General features: G+C 41.1%; 2 protein-coding genes across 3 annotated transcripts; one reads left to right on the forward strand and one right to left on the reverse strand.

The window, feature by feature from the left end:
* Positions 1-4,179: 4,179 nt before the first annotated feature.
* Positions 4,180-5,933, reverse strand: LOC306973363 (transcription factor JunD-like). Its single transcript, XM_079570282.1, has 2 exons — positions 5,799-5,933; positions 4,180-5,462 (listed from the first exon to the last, which is right to left on the reverse strand). Exon 2 carries the CDS (start codon positions 5,425-5,427, stop codon positions 4,696-4,698), a length of 732 nt encoding a protein of 243 aa, XP_079426408.1. The 5' UTR covers positions 5,428-5,462; positions 5,799-5,933; the 3' UTR covers positions 4,180-4,695.
* An 8,095-nt stretch (positions 5,934-14,028) lies between these two features.
* Positions 14,029-20,111, forward strand: pgpep1 (pyroglutamyl-peptidase I). 2 transcript variants are annotated; one of them, XM_079569269.1, is made up of 5 exons: positions 14,029-14,255; positions 14,559-14,611; positions 16,971-17,087; positions 17,188-17,420; positions 19,557-20,111. In XM_079569269.1, exons 1-5 carry the CDS (start codon positions 14,168-14,170, stop codon positions 19,753-19,755), a joined length of 690 nt encoding a protein of 229 aa, XP_079425395.1. In that variant the 5' UTR covers positions 14,029-14,167; the 3' UTR covers positions 19,756-20,111. The 2 variants fall into 2 exon arrangements, with proteins under 2 accessions (XP_079425395.1, XP_079425396.1); XM_079569270.1 differs by having other exon boundaries at positions 14,031-14,198; positions 19,557-20,110.
* The last annotated feature ends 2,322 nt before the right edge of the window (positions 20,112-22,433 follow it).

A 22,433-nucleotide genomic window follows, 5' to 3' on the forward strand; every position in this document is an offset into this window, starting at 1 on the left:
AAGGAGACAGAGGAGGAAGAGAAACGAGAAGGGAAGGAGACAGAGGAGGAAGAGAAACGAGAAGGGAAGGAGACAGAGGAGGAAGAGAAACGAGAAGGGAAGGAGACAGAGGAGGAGAGACGAGAAGGGAAGGAGACAGAGGAGAAAGAGAAACGAGAAAGGAAGGAGACAGAGGAGGAAGAGAAACGAGAAGGGAAGGAGACAGAGGAGGAAGAGAAACGAGAAGGGAAGGAGACAGAGGAGGAGAGACGAGAAGGGAAGGAGACAGAGGAGGAAGAGAAACGAGAAAGGAAGGAGACAGAGGAGGAAGAGAAACGAGAAGGGAAGGAGACAGAGGAGGAGAGACGAGAAGGGAAGGAGACAGAGGAGAAAGAGAAACGAGAAGGGAAGGAGACAGAGGAGGAAGAGAAACGAGAAGGGAAGGAGACAGAGGAGGAGAGACGAGAAGGGAAGGAGACAGAGGAGAAAGAGAAACGAGAAGGGAAGGAGACAGAGGAGGAGAGACCAGAAGAGCAGGAGACAGAGGAGGAGAGACCAGAAGGAAAGGAGGCTGAGGAGGAGACACAAGAAGGAGAGGAGACTGAGGATTCTACGGAGGAAGAAGGAATGGAAACAGGAGAGGAGATAACTGAGGGTTCGACGCCCGTGTTTACAGACAACACTATAGACGAGTCTACGGACGTGTCCACAGATGTTTTTACTGACGAATCGACAGACGACTATACTGACATGACTTTACACGACTCTACGGACGAGTCTATAGACCTGTCTACGGAGGAAGAAGGAAGGGAGACAGAGGAGGCATCAGAGGAGACATCAGAGGAGACATCAGAGGAGTCTACAGAGGAGGCATCAGAGGAGACATCAGAGGAGACATCAGAGGAGCCTACAGAGGAGACAGAGATAGGAGAGGTGATAGAGGATTATAGGAGGGGATAATGTAATAACGGCCTGTAACAATTTTGTCCATTTAACCACGGGCCAATAATGTTGTAAAACCTTAGAACACCTGATAACTTTTGGTCAGAACTCTTACATTATCGATGTTGTGTATCATTGGAGCAATGTCAAAATGGGCTGAAACATGAAATTTCTCCAGATGACGAAGGACTGTTCTGATGAATATTTTATAGATTTTGATCCAGCTCTGTCTGATCTGTTCAGTCTGGAGAGGGGTAATCGATCAATTTGGATTAGGTCAAATAACTATGCAGTTCATAAAAGCCGTTTCTTAAAAAAAACAGAATTATTAGCAAAAAGTTATTACATTTTTGGCCAAACGGTTAAACCACATTATCGGCTCACTATATTTAAGATCAGCCATAATTATGCTACAATCTGTTGTTTTTTTAATCTTGGCTGTTGTTGCATTATCGGTCACTACAAGGAGTCAATGGAGGAATCTACAGAGGAAGGAAAGGAGACGAGAAAGGAGACAGACATGAAGAGCAAAGAGGCATGAGAAGAGTCTTCATTTTCTCAATAAAATCCTTATATATACTTAGATATTTTTCTGAAACTTTATAAATTGAAAGGTTATTTATTGCACACCTATACTTCTGTCCATCAAGAAAATGTATTTAGAGGCAGCTTTGCATCTTTTCTATTTTTTTTTAAGAACAGATCTATTGAATTATGAGAAACTATGAATATTTAGAGTGATAAATAAATAGATTTTAAAGGCGTGCGATACAGATGTATAGATGATGTGAGAGTGCTGCTGTGTGGAATGGTTCTCAGGACTCCGCTGTTCACCTGAGCTGCGACTCCTCCCCATTCACTGTGTGGGCAATGCAGAGAAAGTGTGTGGGGACCTCAGGGCACCATGCTAGGACTGTAGTCGGGTTTCCTTTAGAGTGCGGCTTATGCACCTCCTTTTGGACACCTCAGCGTTGATTCTTTTATGTTTTGTTGCTTGACTGCTCTTGTGTGTTGCCAACTCAAAATGCAAGGCAAGATTTTACGCCAGCTATATGCTAGCAAATCAATGGCACCGTGATGAACATACTTTGAGAGCCCAACTTCTCAGAAAAGGTCTAGTGAGGGAGTAATGCGGAGAATATCAAATTCAGGCAATACAGATAGGAGCGCTAGGAGACAACCAAAAAGAATCAAAGGACTCTCGAGACTATGTGAATGAAGCTAAATACTACCGCAGGTATGTTTTGGACAAGGGAACCATGTTATAAAGGTGGTATAAACTAAAGTTTATTTTGTATGTCTACTTTTAAGTTCAAAACATATACTATTGCTAATGTGACCTGAAGTATTTTATAAGCCGGAAGCCTAAACGAGGACCTTAAACATTATGCAAGTATCATGCTGTAGATCGAGGTCCCTAACTGGACCTCCAGAGACTAAAGTCCAGACCCTGAAGCCTCTTCATTCTCTCAGTATACTTTATTTCTAAGGCTGAATTAAAAATTATCTAAACAATTTGAATAACATTAAAATAAAATTATTGATTAATTGATCAGCTCTGCTGTGTAAATAGACAACCTGTGCTCATGTTTTAACATTTTCAAGAGCCATGACTGCATATGTCTAAATTTCCGAAAGAAAAGGTTGCGGACCTCGAGCTGACTTAGTTGGGGACCCCTGCTTTAGATCCTTTGTCGTATGTGTCTGCTGCATCAAACTCATGGAACTTGTACATTTTAGAATGCACTCTTATGGAAACCCTACTACTGTAAGGATATATATGTCTGATGTTTGGCTGTACAAATAATAGGCTCTGTGCACGGAATGTTTTTGGCTAACTTCATGTCCACATTTTACCGTGGATTTAAAACAAAAGAACGTCATGCCGAGTGTGTTTAATAAAAGGTAGTTCAGATGGTGGTGCTGTTTTACCATTAGCGTCAAATTAGCATTAGCCTTTAGCTTAAATGGCTGCTTTTATAAACACACCATAAAGCTAAAAGCTAGCGTGAATTTCATGCTACCAAATGTTGGAATAGCATCACCATTGGGGGAAAAAAATGTTAAACCCACTTGGCTTGACGTTTATTAAAAAAAATAATAATAATAATTGCAGAAATGATGTGGACAGGAAGTGGTCGTTTAGCTACACAGGCCAACAGGAAGTTAGCTTAAAACATTTCCTTCACAATGCCTAATCTAATCGAAATTGCTATTTGAATTTGAAACTGGCAATTCCAATCGCAATACTCGTCAGCAAAATCTCAAATAGGTGTTTTTTTGTTTTTTGACAGAAAGCAAACTGTCCTTCACCGCTATTTATTTATTTATTTAAACACTATTTATTTTTGAAGTGTTCCTGGCACTTTTTTTTTTTATTACAAGATGTTCAAGTAGTCAAGGCTTTAAAAAAAAAAAAAAAGTTAAAAAAAAGGAAAAAAAGAAGTGTTGTGTTTACAGCCAGTCGTACATTCCAGCCTCGCGGTCTCGTATCACGAATATAAGGAGGTTTGTTTGTCTTTCGATATGAGTTGAGTAACGTTTGGAGGACAAATTGACTGTTTTTTTCCCCTGAGCAATAGCAGTCCTCCTCTCCCTCCTCCACACCCAAGTATTCACGGCGCAGACTGTCAAAAAAAACAAAAACAAAGGGAGACCAAAGATGTAGCTTCTGCAAAAGGGGAACGCATCGGAACTACTCTGAACACTTGATCTGAACGTGCTTGATTTCTGTGTTTTGCTAAATATTTTTTTTGTGTTATTTTTATTTGCGTTTTGCTACAGCTGTATACTGTCCGTCCCCTCCCCGTGTAAATAGGTCCTTCTGCCCCACTGGGTGTTAGTTCAACTGTGTGAATTTGTGCTGTAATTCTGAAATGCAAGATTTGTTTAAAAGTATGGATTATATCAAAAGAATAAAAACGAACTGCCAGAGAGTGTGCCGTGCACTTTTGTGTCTTCATTCTGCTTTCTGATGGGCTAAACGCTCCAAGAACCCAAATAAAATGTGAGAAATGTTGAAGTAGGTGTGTGACCTTTTACCTCAAAAGATTTCAAAGAAATACCGAGCTTTTCCACAAGAGGGCACACTCACTCCTAATGTGTTTCCCCTCTGAATTGTTTTTCCATCAATGGTTTGCGTTGGCTCTTCTTTTCCGTGGATAATGTTACAAAAATAGGGCAAATTCTCCCTCTGTGCTCACTCCAAACATGGAAGAGCTCAGTGTTTAAGAGAAGACACGCAGGCGCGTTAGTGGCACAGATAATTTAATAAAACACTTGGAGTTCCAATAAAACATGGAGATAAGCACTTATGGAAGTCACCATAAAGAGATATGAAGAGAGAAAGGTATATACAAAAGCAAGAGACATGCAAAGACCAGTAAAATACGTAACATAAACAGACAGTATAGCTGTGTTAGTAAGTGCTTGTAAACAGTTGGGTCTAACACTTGGCACAGTGGCACTTAGGAAAAACATCTCCAACTTATGGCTTTAAAGTTCATCTCAAACTAACAGCTCTTTAGGAGCCCATGTAGATTAGCTGAGTGTTTTTGGTCTGCTCTGTACCAGGCCTTTAGTGCGTGATGTGAAAGTGGGTCTGCATGAGGAACTTAAAGGATATCATGAGCTTTATGCTTAACAGAATAGGCCAAACTACAGCCGTGTATTTGGCATGTATGAACCCTGCAGCCTCAGTATCAGAGCCCCTCACACAGACCCTTCACTAGTGTCCTGTCCTGGGAACAATGGTAAATCCTGAGGTCTGAGGCTCTAATAAGCCTGCACCTGATTGGGCATCAGCTGGCAGCCGCTGCTCACGTGACTCATGACCTTCTGTTTGAGCTGTGCCACCTGCTCGCGCAGGACGCTGGCGGTGGACGCCAGCTCCGTGTTCTGTGTCTTTAGTGTCTTTACTTTGTCTTCGAGCCGTGAGATGCGCTCCAGTTTCCGCTTTCGGCACTTGGAGGCAGCGATGCGGTTGCGCAGCTTTTTGCGCTCGGCCTTGATGCGCTCCTGATTGTCCATGTCAATGGGGGACAGCGGAGGACTGTCCCCGAAGCTCTGTGTGTCCGGGACCGTCTGCGGCTCGTCCTTAAGGCGCATCGCGGCCGCGGTCTGCGGAGCGAAGTGTGTCGTGTCCGTGGGGTAGCTGAGCGCGTGCCCGTACCCATTGAGAGTTGTGTACACAGGCAGGTCCGCGTGCAGCAGCTCAAGCCGCTCCGCGTGCACCGCCTCCAGCTGGTTCTGTTTGTGCAAGTCCTCCAGCGCCTTCACGAAGCCCTCGGCGAACTCCTGCTCTGCCTCCGCGGGCTTAGGGCACAGGAAAGGCGCATGGGACTGTACGAGCAGCCGCTCAATGTCCGGAGAGGCCAGCTTCATCAGGCCGAGCTCCACCGCGTCAGCGCCGCTCTTCAGGGCCGTCTGCTCCTGCTCCAAAGCTCCAGGAATGTCCTTCTTTACCACCGAGAGCCGCTGAGGCACACCCGGGAACAGGGGCTCCATGTCCGCCTTACATCAACAGCAGCCGGGCATGTGATCTGTGCTGAGCTGATACAACAAACACAAGCCTGTCAGTTCACAACATTGACACGCACGGTCATAAACATCTGCGTATTAGTGCGTCACAGGCTGCGTGGCCTGAAGGAGGCCATTAGGCTAATATCATGGAGAAATGTGATCACAAAGCGTCGTGTTTCTCTTCCTCTGGCAGCGGGAACTACCGGGACACGACCGGGCCCAGTGGCCACTCTTCGCGAAAATAAAAGTGAAACAAACTGAAGTTAGCGAGTTCTGTGACTACCAGGTGACAGCTTAGCGACAGGTCCTCATTCCACAGACACCCCATTGTCAATACCACAGTAGCCCCCCCGTACCTGCGCTGGTCCCGTCCGCTCCTGTCCGCTCCTCGCTGCTCCTCGCTCACAGTCCGGGCACATTCTGGGAGGTTTGGGTCTAACATTTCCATTATGTCACCGCAGCGCGCGCAGATTGGCCCAAAATGACGCGCGTTTCCGCTCGCATTTGAATAAAGGGGCCGAGCCGCGCCCGTCGCCATGGGGACGGGAAGGTAAACTCCAAACACTGCAATGCATTGTGGTTTGATGTCATCGGGAGGAGAGGGAGTTTGGGCGGGGAGCGAGCTGAGGACAGGGCGAGCTGAGAACCGGACTTTCTGTACTCAAAACTACAGGATATGTGGAGAAAGTACTACATATACCAGCCGAGAAAGTACTACATGTCATATACCAGCCGAGAAAGTACTACATATACCAGCCGAGAAAGTACTACATATACCAGCCGAGAAAGTACTACATATACCAGCCGAGAAAGTACTACTGTCATATACCAGCCGAGAAAATACTACATGTCACATACCAGCCGAGAAAGTACTACATATACCAGCCGAGAAAGTACTACTGTCATATACCAGCCGAGAAAGTACTACATGTCATATATCAGTCGAGAAAGTACTACGTATCATACATCAGCTGAGAAAGTACTACATGTCATGTATCAGCCGAGAAAGTACTACATGTCATATACCAGCCGAGAAAGTACTACATATACCAGCCGAGAAAGTACTACTGTCATATATCAGCCGAGAAAGTACTACATGTCATATACCAGCCGAGAAAGTACTACATATACCAGCCGAGAAAGTACTACTGTCATATACCAGCCGAGAAAGTACTACATGTCATATATCAGCCGAGAAAGTACTACATGTCATATATCAGCCGAGAAAGTACTACATGTCATATACCAGCCGAGAAAGTACATGTCATATACCAGCCGAGAAAGTACTACATGTCATATATCAGTCGAGAAAGTACTACGTATCATACATCAGCTGAGAAAGTACTACTGTCATATACCAGCCGAGAAAGTACTATATGTCATATACCAGCCGAGAAAGTACTACATGTCATATATCAGCCGAGAAAGTACTACATGTCATATATCAGCCGAGAAAGTACTACATGTCATATACCAGCCGAGAAAGTACATGTCATATACCAGCCGAGAAAGTACTACATGTCATATATCAGTCGAGAAAGTACTACGTATCATACATCAGCCGAGAAAGTACTACATGTCATATACCAGCCGAGAAAGTACATGTCATATACCAGCCGAGAAAGTACTACTGTCATATAACAGCCGAGAAAGTACTACATGTCATATATCAGCCGAGAAAGTACTACATGTCATATAACAGCCGAGAAAGTACTACATGTCATATATCAGCCGAGAAAGTACTACATGTCATATATCAGCCGAGAAAGTACTACGTGTCATATACCAGCCGAGAAAGTACTACATGTCATATACCAGCCGAGAAAGTACATGTCATATATCAGCCGAGAAAGTACTACATGTCATATACCAGCCGAGAAAGTACTACATGTCATATACCAGCCGAGAAAGTACTACATATACCAGCCGAGAAAGTACTACATATACCAGCCAAGAAAGTACTACATGTCATATATCAGCCGAGAAAGTACATGTCATATATCAGCCGAGAAAGTACTACATGTCATATACCAGCCGAGAAAGTACTACATGTCATATATTAGCCGAGAAAGTATTACATGTCATATACCAGCCGTGAAAGTACTACATGTCATATATCAGCCGAGAAAGTACTACTGTCATATACCAGCCGAGAAAGTACTACATGTCATATATCAGCCGAGAAAGTACTACATGTCACATATCAGCCGAAAAAGTACTACATGTCATATATCAGCCGAAAAAGTACTACATGTCATATATCAGCCGAGAAAGTACTACATGTCATATATCAGCCGAGAAAGTACTACATGTCATATATCAGCCGAGAAAGTACTACATGTCACATATCAGCCGAAAAAGTACTACATGTCATATATCAGCCGAAAAAGTACTACATTTCATATATCAGCCGAAAAAGTACTACATGTCATATACCAGCCGAGAAAGTACTACATGTCATATATCAGCCTAGAAAGTACTACATGTCACATATCAGCCGAAAAAGTACTACATGTCATATATCAGCCGAAAAAGTACTACATTTCATATATCAGCCGAAAAAGTACTACATGTCATATACCAGCCGAGAAAGTACTACATGTCATATATCAGCCGAGAAAGTACTACATGTCATATATCAGCCGAGAAAGTACTACATGTCATATATCAGCCGAGAAAGTACTACATGTCATATACCAGCCGAGAAAGTACTACATGTCATATACCAGCCGAGAAAGTACTACATGTCATATACCAGCCGAGAAAGTACTACATATACCAGCCGAGAAAGTACTACATGTCATATACCAGCCGAGAAAGTACTACATGTCATATACCAGCCGAGAAAGTACTACTGTCATATACCAGCCGAGAAAGTACTACATGTCATATACCAGCCGAGAAAATACTACATGTCATATACCAGCCGAGAAAGTACTACATGTCATACATCAGCCGAGAAAGTACTACATGTCACATACCAGCCGAGAAAGTACTACATGTCATATACCAGCCGAGAAAGTACATGTCATATACCAGCCGAGAAAGTACTACATGTCATATACCAGCCGAGAAAGTACTACATGTCATATACCAGCCGAGAAAGTACTACATGTCATATACCAGCCGAGAAAGTACTACATGTCATATACCAGCCGAGAAAGTACTATATGTCATATATCAGCCGAGAAAGTACTACATGTCATATACCAGCCGAGAAAGTACTATATGTCATATACCAGCCGAGAAAGTACTACATGTCATATACCAGCCGAGAAAGTACTACATATACCAGCCGAGAAAGTACTACATGTCATATACCAGCCGAGAAAGTACTACATGTCATATACCAGCCGAGAAAGTACTACATGTCATATACCAGCCGAGAAAGTACTACATGTCATATACCAGCCGAGAAAGTACTACATATACCAGCCGAGAAAGTACTACATGTCATATACCAGCCGAGAAAGTACTACATGTCATATACCAGCCGAGAAAGTACTACTGTCATATACCAGCCGAGAAAGTACTACATGTCATATACCAGCCGAGAAAGTACTACTGTCATATACCAGCCGAGAAAGTACTACATGTCATATACCAGCCGAGAAAGTACTACTGTCATATACCAGCCGAGAAAGTACTACATGTCATATACCAGCCGAGAAAATACTACATGTCATATACCAGCCGAGAAAGTACTACATGTCATACATCAGCCGAGAAAGTACTACATGTCACATACCAGCCGAGAAAGTACTACATGTCATATACCAGCCGAGAAAGTACATGTCATATACCAGCCGAGAAAGTACTACATGTCATATACCAGCCGAGAAAGTACTACATGTCATATACCAGCCGAGAAAGTACTACATGTCATATATCAGCCGAGAAAGTACTACATGTCATATACCAGCCGAGAAAGTACTATATGTCATATACCAGCCGAGAAAGTACTACATGTCATATACCAGCCGAGAAAGTACTACATGTCATATACCAGCCGAGAAAGTACTACATGTCATATACCAGCCGAGAAAGTACTACATGTCATATACCAGCCGAGAAAGTACTATATGTCATATACCAGCCGAGAAAGTACTACATGTCATATACCAGCCGAGAAAGTACTATATGTCATATACCAGCCGAGAAAGTACTACATGTCATATACCAGCCGAGAAAGTACTATATGTCATATACCAGCCGAGAAAGTACTACATGTCACATACCAGCCGAGAAAGTACTACATGTCACATACCAGCCGAGAAAGTACTACATGTCATATACCAGCCGAGAAAGTACTACATGTCATATACCAGCCGAGAAAGTACTACATGTCATATACCAGCCGAGAAAGTACTACATGTCATATATCAGCCTAGAAAGTACTACATGTCATATACCAGCCGAGAAAGTACTATATGTCATATATCAGCCGAGAAAGTACTATATGTCATATACCAGCCGAGAAAGTACTATATGTCATATACCAGCCGAGAAAGTACTATATGTCATATACCAGCCGAGAAAGTACTACATGTCATATACCAGCCGAGAAAGTACTACATGTCATATATCAGCCTAGAAAGTACTACATGTCATATACCAGCCGAGAAAGTACTATATGTCATATATCAGCCGAGAAAGTACTATATGTCATATACCAGCCGAGAAAGTACTATATGTCATATACCAGCCGAGAAAGTACTATATGTCATATACCAGCCGAGAAAGTACTACATGTCACATACCAGCCGAGAAAGTACTACATGTCATATACCAGCCGAGAAAGTACTACATGTCATATACCAGCCGAGAAAGTACTACTGTCATATACCAGCCGAGAAAGTACTACATGTCATATACCAGCCGAGAAAGTACTACATGTCATATACCAGCCGAGAAAGTACTACTGTCATATATCAGCCGAGAAAGTACTACATGTCATATACCAGCCGAGAAAGTACTACATGTCATATACCAGCCGAGAAAGTACTACATGTCACATACCAGCCGAGAAAGTACTACATGTCATATACCAGCCGAGAAAGTACTACATATACCATCCGAGAAAGTACTACATATACCAGCCGAGAAAGTACTATATGTCATATACCAGCCGAGAAAGTACTACATGTCATATATCAGCCGAGAAAGTACTACATGTCATATATCAAACAAAAAAGTTACAATAACTCGACAAAAATGTGACAAAAAAAGACCACAAAAAGTGATTAAAAAGTAACAAAAACGCAAGGCAAAGTGTTGTAGGTCTTAGCTTTCAAATCAGGCATTATACTGGCCTATAGGCTGCAAAATCTCCAGTTGAGAAGCTTTAAGACTTGGGCAAAACTGGAGAAAATGCACTAGGTTAAAGGACCAGGCCACCGTTTTTCTGCTCGTTGTGCGTGCCCTCAGTCACGCAAAACGACCAAAGATGTTGTCAGCATTTGGCCTCTCCCAGTGTATTCCTATGGCTCCAAACGGGGGTGAAGTTAGAAGCGACCACGCTCTTCCACGGGCGCGCACAAAGACCAGACAGGTACGGATCAACTCGTCTAAGCTCAGGTAGGATAGCCAAAATATTTACTCAAGTAAGAGTACCGTTACTTTGAAATAACTTCAGAAGTAAAAAGTAGTGGCCCAAGAAATGACTCAATTAAGAGTAAAAGTATGTATAGAAAATGTGACTGTGAAAAAGTACTGCAAGCATAAAAGTCTGATTCATGTTTTTGTAGTGACATAAATTATGAGAAACAAAACATGAAACAATGTGAATATTGTGATATTTTCAATGAATATCCTGTAAAAACATAGATTACTTCAGTACTTCAGTAACAAAACAAGAAGTACATCTTTCCTACGCGTCACAATGAAGATTTGACACTTAACGATTTACTCACACTGGCATCAGTTACTGCTTTTTTATTGAAGTCAGAAACATTTACTTACACTTACATAAGTACATGTACTACCCACCTCTGAAAAGAAGCAGCTCAAGTGACCCTAAAATGTGAAGATGACAGAACTATAATCGCTGTGTGTAGTCACAGTATTATCAGTCGACCAAACAAACATTGGACAAAAGTCTACCTTGTTATCCACCCTGACCTTTAAGAGATGTCGATGGTTTGGAACAGGCCACACCCTGAGGCTCGCACGGTGCCAGGTCACCACCTCCACCACCAGCACCACCAGCACCACCACGGAGCCGCAGTGTCCAGCCCGTGAGTCAGTGTGTAAGCGCGGGGTGTGGTGGTTCCCAAACAACAGCCTCCGCCAGCATCATGGCACTGTGAGCGAGTGTGTGTGTGTGTGTGTGTGTGTGTGTGTGTGTGGGTGTGTGTGTGTGTGTGTGTGTGTGTGTGTCGCCTGGATGTGCTTCACCTTCTAGGGGCCCATCGAAGGGTCACTTCCAAACAGCACGGGGCAACAAGAACAGTTATTACCCAGTTGTATCATTTACTGCAGGGGTGGGCAGTTCATTTTCATAAGGGGCCACATGAGGAGCCTGAATTGAGTTGGAGGGCCGCACCAACAATAACACAAACTTATATCGGGATATAAGTATAATATATCGGGAGTGTATCGCCGGGGTCCATGAACAAAAGCTCCAAAATAAAAAAAAATGTTTTGATTGGGAAAATACATTGAGGACTTTTTTTCAATAAATCTATAATGATGAGCCTGGCAGGACTGTGGCCTCATAAAAACGGCTTACACTTTACAAGCCTGTGTCACAAGTCTCTGCTACTTTGTAGTCAATATTCATTCACTCCGCACTCCGTGGTAGTAAGCTACTATTGTAGCCACAGCTGCCCAGGGGCAGACTGTCCATATCCCACTTGCAAGTCACACAATGTGTTGTTTATATCCTTATATCTTATTATGCCAGTGCCCTTTGCTGGACACCTGTGGAATTCTTTACTTTTATTCTTATTTAATCTGCCCCCTAGTGGCTGGAGTGAGCATTCTGGTAATAATAAAAAAAAAATCATAACTCCGCACAGGAATGAGCTAGAGACTTACTTTTTTTTTTGACATGCTTATGAATTTATGCCCTACAAGTTATGGGCCGGACTGAATCATCTCGCGGGCCGGATGTGGCCCGCGGGCCGTACTTTGCCCAGGTCTGATTTACTGTGTTGTGGCATCTTGACCGGTTAACAGTCTGAGTGGACTTGAGTGGGTGTGTTTGAGGGAGGGAAGGGAGAGAGTTCAGCATCCAGCATCCATTATAGATAGATAGATTCATAGATAGATAGATAGATTCATAGATAGATAGATAGATAGATAGATAGATAGATAGATAGATAGATAGATAGATAGATAGATAGATAGATAGATAGATAGATAGATAGACAGATAGATTCATAGATAGATAGATAGATAGATAGATAGATAGATAGATAGACAGATAGATTCATAGATAGATAGATAGATAGATAGATAGATAGATAGATAGACAGATAGATTCATAGATAGATAGATAGATAGATAGATAGATAGATAGATAGATAGATAGATAGATAGATAGATAGATAGATAGATAGATAGATAGACATTTATTGATCCCGAAGGGGTATGTATAATTATATATTATTATGAATGAAGTGCAAAGGACAAGATCGCGAATACAAGCGGCCGAAATGAGTTTCCTTCGCAGGGTGGCTGGGCGCACCCTTCGAGATCGGGTGAGGAGCTCAGTTACCCGGGAGGAGCTCGGAGTGGAGTTGCTGCTCCTTCATGGCGAAAGGAGCAGCTGAGGTGGCTCGGGCATCTGTTCCGGATGCCTCCTGGTCGCCTCCCGCGGGAGGTGTTTCAGGCATGTCCTAGTGGGACAAGGCCTCGTGGAAGGCCCAGGACACGGTGGTGGGACTATGTCTCCGTGCTGGCCTGGTGTCGCCTCGGGGTCCCCCCAGAACAGCTGGAGGAGGTGTGTGTGGATCGAGAAGTTTGGGCATCTCTGCTGAGACTGCTGCCCCCGCGACCCGGCCCCGGATAAAGTGGAAGAACATGGATGGATGGATGGATGGATATGAATGAAGTAACTATTTTAAAATGTCCTTGAGTGTTATGATACAGCACCATTGTTGTGTATGAGCTTGGGTTTTCAAATCTAGGGGCCTACCTATTCAAGGGTGTGAGTCCTTTAGTGGGCGCCCTAAAACACCAAAATGTCTTGAATTGTTACAATTTGAACCCAAGAGAAGTGCATTAAAAACAAACGTACATACATCGTATGATGATGCACAAAGTATTTTTTTTACAGTGCTCACAAAGATATTCCGTTGACGTCACGTAACATTTTACCTTTAAATTAGAAAAATATTTCATTAGCATAGTCATACTTTCCCCATAGATAGTATTTCTGTATTGTTCCATTCACTACACAAACCCTCTCCATGTGTCATCTGCCTTCACCAATAATCGGATTTTGTTTAATTTAACAACAAATTGTTCATATTCCAGTCTTTTGTTTGCTCTTTTTACGGTCATAAACTTGGTCAGAGTATTGTTTTGTTGTTGTACCTAACCCCCCACTCCACAAGATGGCGCTGCCTCCCCCCAGTCGCTCCGCTTCACCGCTGTGAACCGTGGCGAAGAAAACCACCGCAGAAGAGCGACTGACAATCCCGATATTTTTGTTTTGTTTTGGTGGCATTTAAATCACGTTTTCAAACTTATGACAGCAGTCTGACAGCCACCCGGAACAATGGCCAACAAGAAGAAAGTGGTCGTCACAGGTGAAAGCTTTGATATGGAGAAAAGCTATGTATTGTCTGCTACACCATTATTATTCGGTAGCGACACCATTGTTATTATTATGATTATTAGGCTAGTAATGGTGCTCATAACAACGGAGGTGAATCCTAGATGTAGCTTTGGAGCTAAATGCGGGGGTAAAAGGCTAAATCCACTCTATTTATCGCGAATGAAATCCATGGTTAGAGGAGCTTCATAATCCTTGCGCGCGCTACAATTAATGTTTAACGGAGAAGCTACCTTTAGACCCATCAAAAAGCACATCCATATTATATAGAATAACAGCCCAGTTGATTTGGATCACATGGAAGTGCTGAAGTGTGTGTTCTGTTTGTGCGCAGGTTTTGAACCCTTTGGAGAGCACGCGGTCAATGCCAGCTGGGTGGCTGTGCAGGTAACGACCAGGAATATGTCAACATTTCACAGGCCGTGTTCGTTTTAGACCCATTAAGCCCTTAACTCCCACCTGAACCGAGCACAGTTTGGCTTTACCCCAATCCAAAAGCTTCTGGGGAAAAAAAGGTGTGAGAATAGGGACAGAACTGAGATGATGAAGATGTGACAAAAAAGTGAGAGAACTTTGACAAAAAAAAGTGACGAAAAAATGACAAAAAATGTGACAAAAAATGACAAAAAAAGACAAAAAATGACCAAAAAAATGGCAATAAATGTGACAAAAAATGACAAAAAATTGATTAAAAAAAGACAAAAAATGTGACAATAAATGTGACAAAAAATGACCAAAAAAGTGACCAAAAAATGACAGAAAATGTGACAAAAAATGACAAAAAATGGCAATAAATGTGACAAAAAATGACAAAAAATTGATTAAAAAAAAGACAAAAAAATTGACAAAAAATTGATTAAAAATGACCAAAAAAATGACAAATAATGTGACAAAAAATGACAAAAAAAAGACAAAAAATGACCAAAAAAATGGCAATAAATGTGACAAAAATGTGACAAAAAATGACAAAAAAGTAACAAAATGACTTGAATACCCTCCCAAAAAAAGATGGAAAAAAATCTGATGACGTGAGGAAAAATGAGGCGTTACACTTAGCCTACAGGATTTGGGTAAAGCTAAACTGGAGAAAATGCTCTCGGTTCGGGCGGGAGTTAAGAAGTGAAATGGCAGCAGCAACTTGCAAAAGTTCAAGAGATTCAGGGAAGTGATTTTTACATCTATACCATTCCATATCCATGTCATCCATAATGTTGGCTTTACTAACTCACGCCAAAATCAACTCTGGGATACCTCCGCAATCCATATTTCAACCTTTACTCTATGAAATAATGTGTGTAAGGAAGAGACTGCTTTTTAAGGATCTTTTATGTTGCTTAAAGCGTCTCTGCTGGCTACAGGGGTAATAAAACGAGATTTACAAGTCACCATTTTTAGCTAATGGCATGCTAGCAAATTGATGGCGCTGTGATGAATGACGTTGAGTATGCAGAACTGCTCAGGACGGATACGGCGATGGTTTATGCGGGCTCTGAAAATGCTGAGGACACTTTTGTTATGTAAAATAAATCCGGGGAAATACAGGTTGAGGTGAGTCAGTGGTGGAAAATTAACCTCTTTACCTTCCACCTGAACGGAGCACTTTCTCTCCAGTTTGGTTTTACCCAAATGTAAAAGCTTACTGGAAAAAGTGTAGGAAAAAACCCAAAAATGAAGCGACAAAAATGTGACAAAAATCAATAAAAAATGTGACAAAAAACAATAAAAAATATCACAAAAAAAACAAAAAATGTGACCAAAAATAAATGAAAAATGTGACAAAAAATAAATAAAAATGTGACAAAAAATAAATAAAAATGTGACAAAAAAACAATAAAAATGTGACAAAAAACAATAAAAAATGTCACAAAAAAAATGTCACAAAAAATAAATAAAAATGTGACAAAAACCAATAAAAAATGTCACAAAAAAACAAGAAAAATGTGACAAAAAATAAATAAAAATGTGACAAAAACAATAAAAAATGTCACAAAAAAACAAAAAAAATTGACAAAAAATAAATAAAAATGTGACAAAAAACAATAAAAATGTGACAAAAAACAATAAAAAATGTCACAAAAAAAACAAAAAATGTGACAAAAAATAAATAAAAATGTCACAAAAAAACAAAAAAAATGTGACCAAAAATAAATGAAAAATGTGACAAAAAATAAATAAAAATGTGACAAAAAAACAATAAAAATGTGACAAAAAAAACAACAAAAATGTGTCTAACTCTGGCAAATATGAGATGAAAAAGAATGTGAAAAAGTGACAACAACGAGGCAGCAATGTGAGGAAAAGGATCTGCTTTGTATGTCTTGGCTGTGAGGCGCTACTCTGGCCAATATGCTGTAAGCGCCAGGTGAGAACTTGTTAGATTTGGGTAAAGCCGAACTGGAGAAACTGTGCTCGGTTAAGGTGGAGGGTAAGAGGTTAAACAACCAATGTAAACGGGATTTCTCAAAGCTCAAAACAAGTTGAATTTGCATCATATCCCTCCTTTTTTTGAAGCGCTGCAGGATAGAAAAGCCTGGACGGGACAATAACGTCATGTAACAGTGTAATCATTTATCTTGAGTTGACGGTTCATTCAATTTCAGTTTCAATTGGTGAACCTCAGCAATGCCGATCACTGAGTAAAAAAAGGAAGACTAGCAAGACAAGCACTTTCACGAAACAAAACAAATGCATATGAACTGAGCTATATAATGATGAAATGGCTGAGTTATTGTCTTTCTTCCCTCAGGAGCTGGATCGAATAGGTCTGGGGGAGAACGTCGACCTCTTCGTGTGTGAAGTGCCGGTGGAATACCAGGCCGTCCAGACTCTACTGCCTACAATGTGGACGGATCACCAGCCTCGGGTCATTTACACATTCACTCACACACACACAGACATTCTTATATATTTTTCTATTGTCTTGTATACACTGACTTTCTCTCCCCGGTGTTTGCTGCGCTCAGTTGGTTGTGCACGTGGGCGTCTCTGGTTTGGCCAAGGCCGTCACCCTGGAGCAGTGCGGCCACAACAAGGGCTACAGGCGTCTGGACAACTGCTGCTTCTCTCCGGAGTCCGAGTGCTGCATAGAGGACGGGCCCGAGTGCATCAGCTCGGTGCTGGACATGGACTCGGTGTGCAAGAGGGTCAGCGAGGTCACCAGCGGCACCAAAGTCACCGTGTCCAAGGACGCGGGCAGGTGAGATTCACTTCAGCCGTTGGCCACTAAATGTCTCATGTGTGCAGTTCTGGGATGTAACAATCACACATGTGCTCGAGTTTAAGCCACCCTCGATCCCGCGTTGTTCTAATCAGAGTCACTTCAAGTACAAGTACATGTTCTGAATGTATAAGTCGAGCCTATTCGTACGGGATTAGAATTGCATAGGGACCAGTGTTAATTTTGACAACATATTTTAATTTAGTTTTAGTCTTAGTCTTTTGACGAAAATGTAATTCCATTTTAGTCTAGTTTTAGTCGACTAAAATTGCAAGTAAATTTAGTCGACTAAATGTAAGACGAATTTAGTGGACTTTGCATTGATAATATTCATTATAATCATATTTAATCTTGTTCCTCTGCTTCATGGAGCTGCTCCACATGAACAAAGCTCAGAGCTGATCCTTTAACAGAGGATTTACATGATCTGAGGCTCTTTCAGACGGTCAGAAGTTTGGATGATTTTAGTCTCTCCCTTTCATTTCTATTTAGTCTTATTTTAGTCGACTAAAATATCTGGACATTTTAGTCATAGTTTCAGTCTCATGAAAAACGTTTAATCTAGTTTTAGTCCAATTTTAGTCGTCAAAAATAACACTTTGACTAAAATTAAGACTAAATATTTTAGTCGACGAAATTAACACTGATAGGGACCTCGGGTAAAGAGTAAAAAAAGAATGAGTTCCACGGAGTTTCCCCCTAATTCTCCTCCGCTCGACTCCTAACTTCTGAAGATAAGAGGCAAATGAGTTAGTCTTGAGATTTATGTTTGATCGGGGTGAAGACGCCACAGATGAAAGGGATATTATTCACTTTTACATGGTGGTTTTCTTTGCCATATTGTTGTTAGCGCCATGCTCATGACAACAAGAAAGGGAGGGGAGCAAGGGAACGGAGGAGAATGCACAAAATCAGCTGTAGTACACATGCAAATGGTTAGTGTCTACAGCGGTATCACGATTTACATGGGTATAACCATGCACGATATGACCCAGCCGCAGGTCAAATCCAATAGTCGTAGCGGTAATGTATTGTTGACTTCAAATAATATATCTAATGCAGTGGTTCTCAACCCTTTGGAGCCGCGACCCCCATTATAACAGTTAATTAGGATCGTGACCCCCACCCGGGTCAGACCATGGGAAAAACAGGGACATTAACCCCTTAACTCCCGCCTGAAACGAGCACATTTTCTCCAGTTTGGCTTTACCCCAAGCCAAAAGCTTCTGGAAAAAAAGCTGTGAAAAAAGCAACAAAACGGAGATGAAAACAATGATGGAAAAGTGACAAAAAAGTGAGAAAACATTGACAAAAAAGTGACAAAAAATGTATGAAAAAGTGGCAAAAATCCAGCAAAAAAATGACAAAAATCCAGCAAAAAAAGCCAAAAATCCAGCAAAAAAAGTGACAAAAAATCCAGCAAAAAAATGACAAAAATCCAGCAAAAAAAGCCAAAAATCCATTAAAAAAGTGACAAAAATCCAGCAAAAAAATGACAAAGATCCATCAAAAGAAATTGAGAAAAAAATGACGAAAAAATGACAAAAATGTGACAAAAAAAGGACAAAAATTTGACAAAATGTGACAAAAAAATTACAAAAATGTGATAAAAAATGACCCAAAAATGACAAAAATGTGACCAAAAAATGACAAAAAAATTGACCAAAAAAATGAAAAAAATTGGACAAAAAAAATGACAAAAACGTGACAAAATGTGATTAAAAAATTAACAAAAATGTGACAAAAAATGACAAAAATGAGCTGAACACCCAACAAAAAAATGATGGAAAAAAAATGTGATGACGTGAGGAAAAAGATCCTCTCGGTTCAGGCGGGAGTTAAGAGGTTAACCTATATAACTCTTAAAAACCAAAGAAAAAACAATGGCTAAAACAAAAATGAATTAAATTTAGAACAAATAATGGCACCCTGGTAAAATAGCATGCATGCTACGACACCATAATAATAATATTAAAATATATATTTTATCTATATGCTCTGACGACCCCCCAAATTTGTCTCGCGACCCCCAAGTGGGTCCCGACCCCCAGGTTGAGAACCCCTGATCTAATGGGTTCTTCTCGCAGTAATCATTACACAAATCCATTTTTGCAGGTACCTGTGCGACTACACCTACTACACGTCCCTGTTTGTGGGGAACGGCCGCGCTGCCTTCATCCACGTGCCTCCCCTGGGGAAGCCCTACAGCAGCGAGGAGCTGGGCCGCGCTCTGCAGGCCATCATCACCGAGATGCTCTCCCAGCTGGAGGGGGGGCACGCACCGGCACGCTGCAACCACCAGGAGCACCAGTGAGGGCAGGGAGGGACCGGGTTCAAAGTGCTAATATCTGTGGTGCATATTTGGATGTTAAGCTGTGATGTGTTGACTTTTTCAAATTATTATTATTAGTTTTCCCCCCCAGCACTAATACACATCCTTCTAATTTTCAACTTACACCTGATAAAAATAATTGCCAGTAATATCAAAGGTAGTATTGTTGTTATACAAGCTGTAAAACAGAAATGTGGAGATAATACAAAGAACTGAGGTGTTTAAGAGAGAATATCCCTTCACTTTGTTTATTACACAGAAGTCTTTTACACACGTGTGCGCACAAACACGGAGGGAATTCGTGCTCGGTCGGCTGTCCCGGGTCCGTGGACATTTGGTGATGGACATGCGAGTCCGCTCCGTGTAAACCCTCGTCCTCCTCCACGTGTTTGAGTATTCTCTGTGTGGTTAAGGTTAGATCAGGGACAGAGGCTGTAGCGAAAAGGAAACTATCAGCATTTCCACTGCCGTCACAGCAAAGAACTTGGCTCATTTTTCCATTAGCTTAAAGCGTCATTCCATATGCGAAATAAATAACACCCATGTACTGCAGACTTTTTGACGTGTAACAGGCAGCTGGAGGATAGCCGTCCACAACGCCCACAAATGAACCGGGTTCACTGTTAGTTAAAGGTTCAAGAGAAATGTTTTATGTGTAACCAGAGCCAGCTAGTATCTTCAAATGTAACTGTTTTTATTCAAATAAAAGCCTAAAGGTAATCTCTACAATACAACTAAATCATGTTATAACTAGGTCTTGAAGAGATGTATCGTGTACATTTTTCTTATTGCATAGGAAATTATATTTAGCTTGGGTATTATTGAACTCCCAAAATATAAATCTACCAGTGTTTGGCTAATCGGTTTCAGCTAATGTCAAGTGGTTCAAAATTATAGAAATGAAAATAAATCGATGCTTAAATGATTTCACATTGTACTGAATTCTTCGGATGTAATATATTGAGTTGCACTTTTTAAAAAGTACATATTTTATTTGCACAACTGTGTTAATTACTTATAGCCAGTTTAGACTACTATTATAATATATATATTTAGAAAAAAAGGTTTTAATTTAACGAATCTGTTCTTACTCACAGAAATGTAGCTTTTAGCCTATGTTCACTCGTCCTGAACTCTGTCATTTTTTGTTTAATTGTAATGATCTCTTATTTCACTGTATTAACATGAAACATGTGTTGAAATATATTTTCTTGTATCTCAGGGATAACGTTGCCAAATGATGTGTCTGATTACTGCACTATACTGTATTTATTCTGCCTGCTAAGGCCCAGTTAGCTTCAAGCTCAATCAATAAAACCTACTGATGAAATCAACATTTCATGTCCTTATTATTAGATTATTACATTGATAAATTATCCAATATATTAAAAAGAGAAAAAAAAGAATATATATATATATATATATATATATATATATATATATATAATATATTGTCTGGTGTGTTAGATCTGGGCCTCTATTGCTCTGGTGCTCAAGGCCTGCTCCTGTGCAGCCATGATGAGCCTCTGTGCTGTCCTTTAGTCCAGCTCTGTCTAACCATTGGTAGGATTTCTTGATATCCGCCACTTCCGTTATGTTTCGGTGGTACATCCCATGTAGGGGCTTGTCCTCCCATGACGGGACCTCCAGCACCTCATCTTCTGTTCCCCATTGTTTGAGACATTCACTGAGCAAGTCATCTGTTGGAGCCTTGTCCTTGATGTACTTATGGACTACTATATATATATATATATATATATATATATATATATATATATATATATATATATATATATATATATATATATATATATATATATATATATATATATATATAGGAGTGGCTCCAGCCACTCCTGGAGGAGTGGCTCCAGCAGATCCCAGGAAATACATCAGACATCTCGGTCCAGAAAAGTGCAGTTCTAGGAACAGCAAAGATACTGCGCAGAACCCTCAAGCTCCCAGGCCTCTGGTAGAGGACCCGAGCAGGAGGAAAAAAAAAAGGAGACCGCCCGCGGAGGGTGAGGAAGAGTTTTTTTTTATTTTATTTTTTTTATATATATATATAATATATATATATATATATATACACTGCTCACAAAAACTTAGGGCACACTCAAAAAACACATCCTAGATGTCAATCAATTTGATTTTTCGGATGAAAATCTTTATGCATAGTGTAGGGCAATGTGTTGAGAACAAAATAACATAAGAATGATAAATGGAAATCAAATTCTCAGCCCCTGGAGGTCTGGATCCAAAATTATAGTCAAAATCAAAGCGACAAATCAGGTCACTGGTTTATCCAAATTCTGTAGAAATTCCTCCAAACGAGTCTGTATCATCCTCAGTCGTGTGTGTGGCCTCCACGTGCCTGAATGCACTCCCTACAACGCCTGGGCATGCTCCTGATGAGACCACGGATGTCCTCCTGAGGGATCTCCTCCCAGACCTGGATTAGAGCATCAGTCAGCTCCTGGACAGTCTGTGGTGCGACGTGGCGTTGATGGATGGACCGAGACATGATGTCCCAGATGTATCTATTGGATTTAAGTCTGGGGAACGGGCAGGCCAGTCCAGAACATCAATACCTTCATCATGCAGGACCTGCTGACACACTCTTGCCACATGTGGCCTGGCATTATCAGGCATCAGAAGGA

This window comes from Gobius niger, assembly GCF_951799975.1.
Source record: "Gobius niger genome assembly, chromosome: 13".
In the NCBI taxonomy this organism is placed as follows: domain Eukaryota; kingdom Metazoa; phylum Chordata; class Actinopteri; order Gobiiformes; family Gobiidae; genus Gobius; species Gobius niger.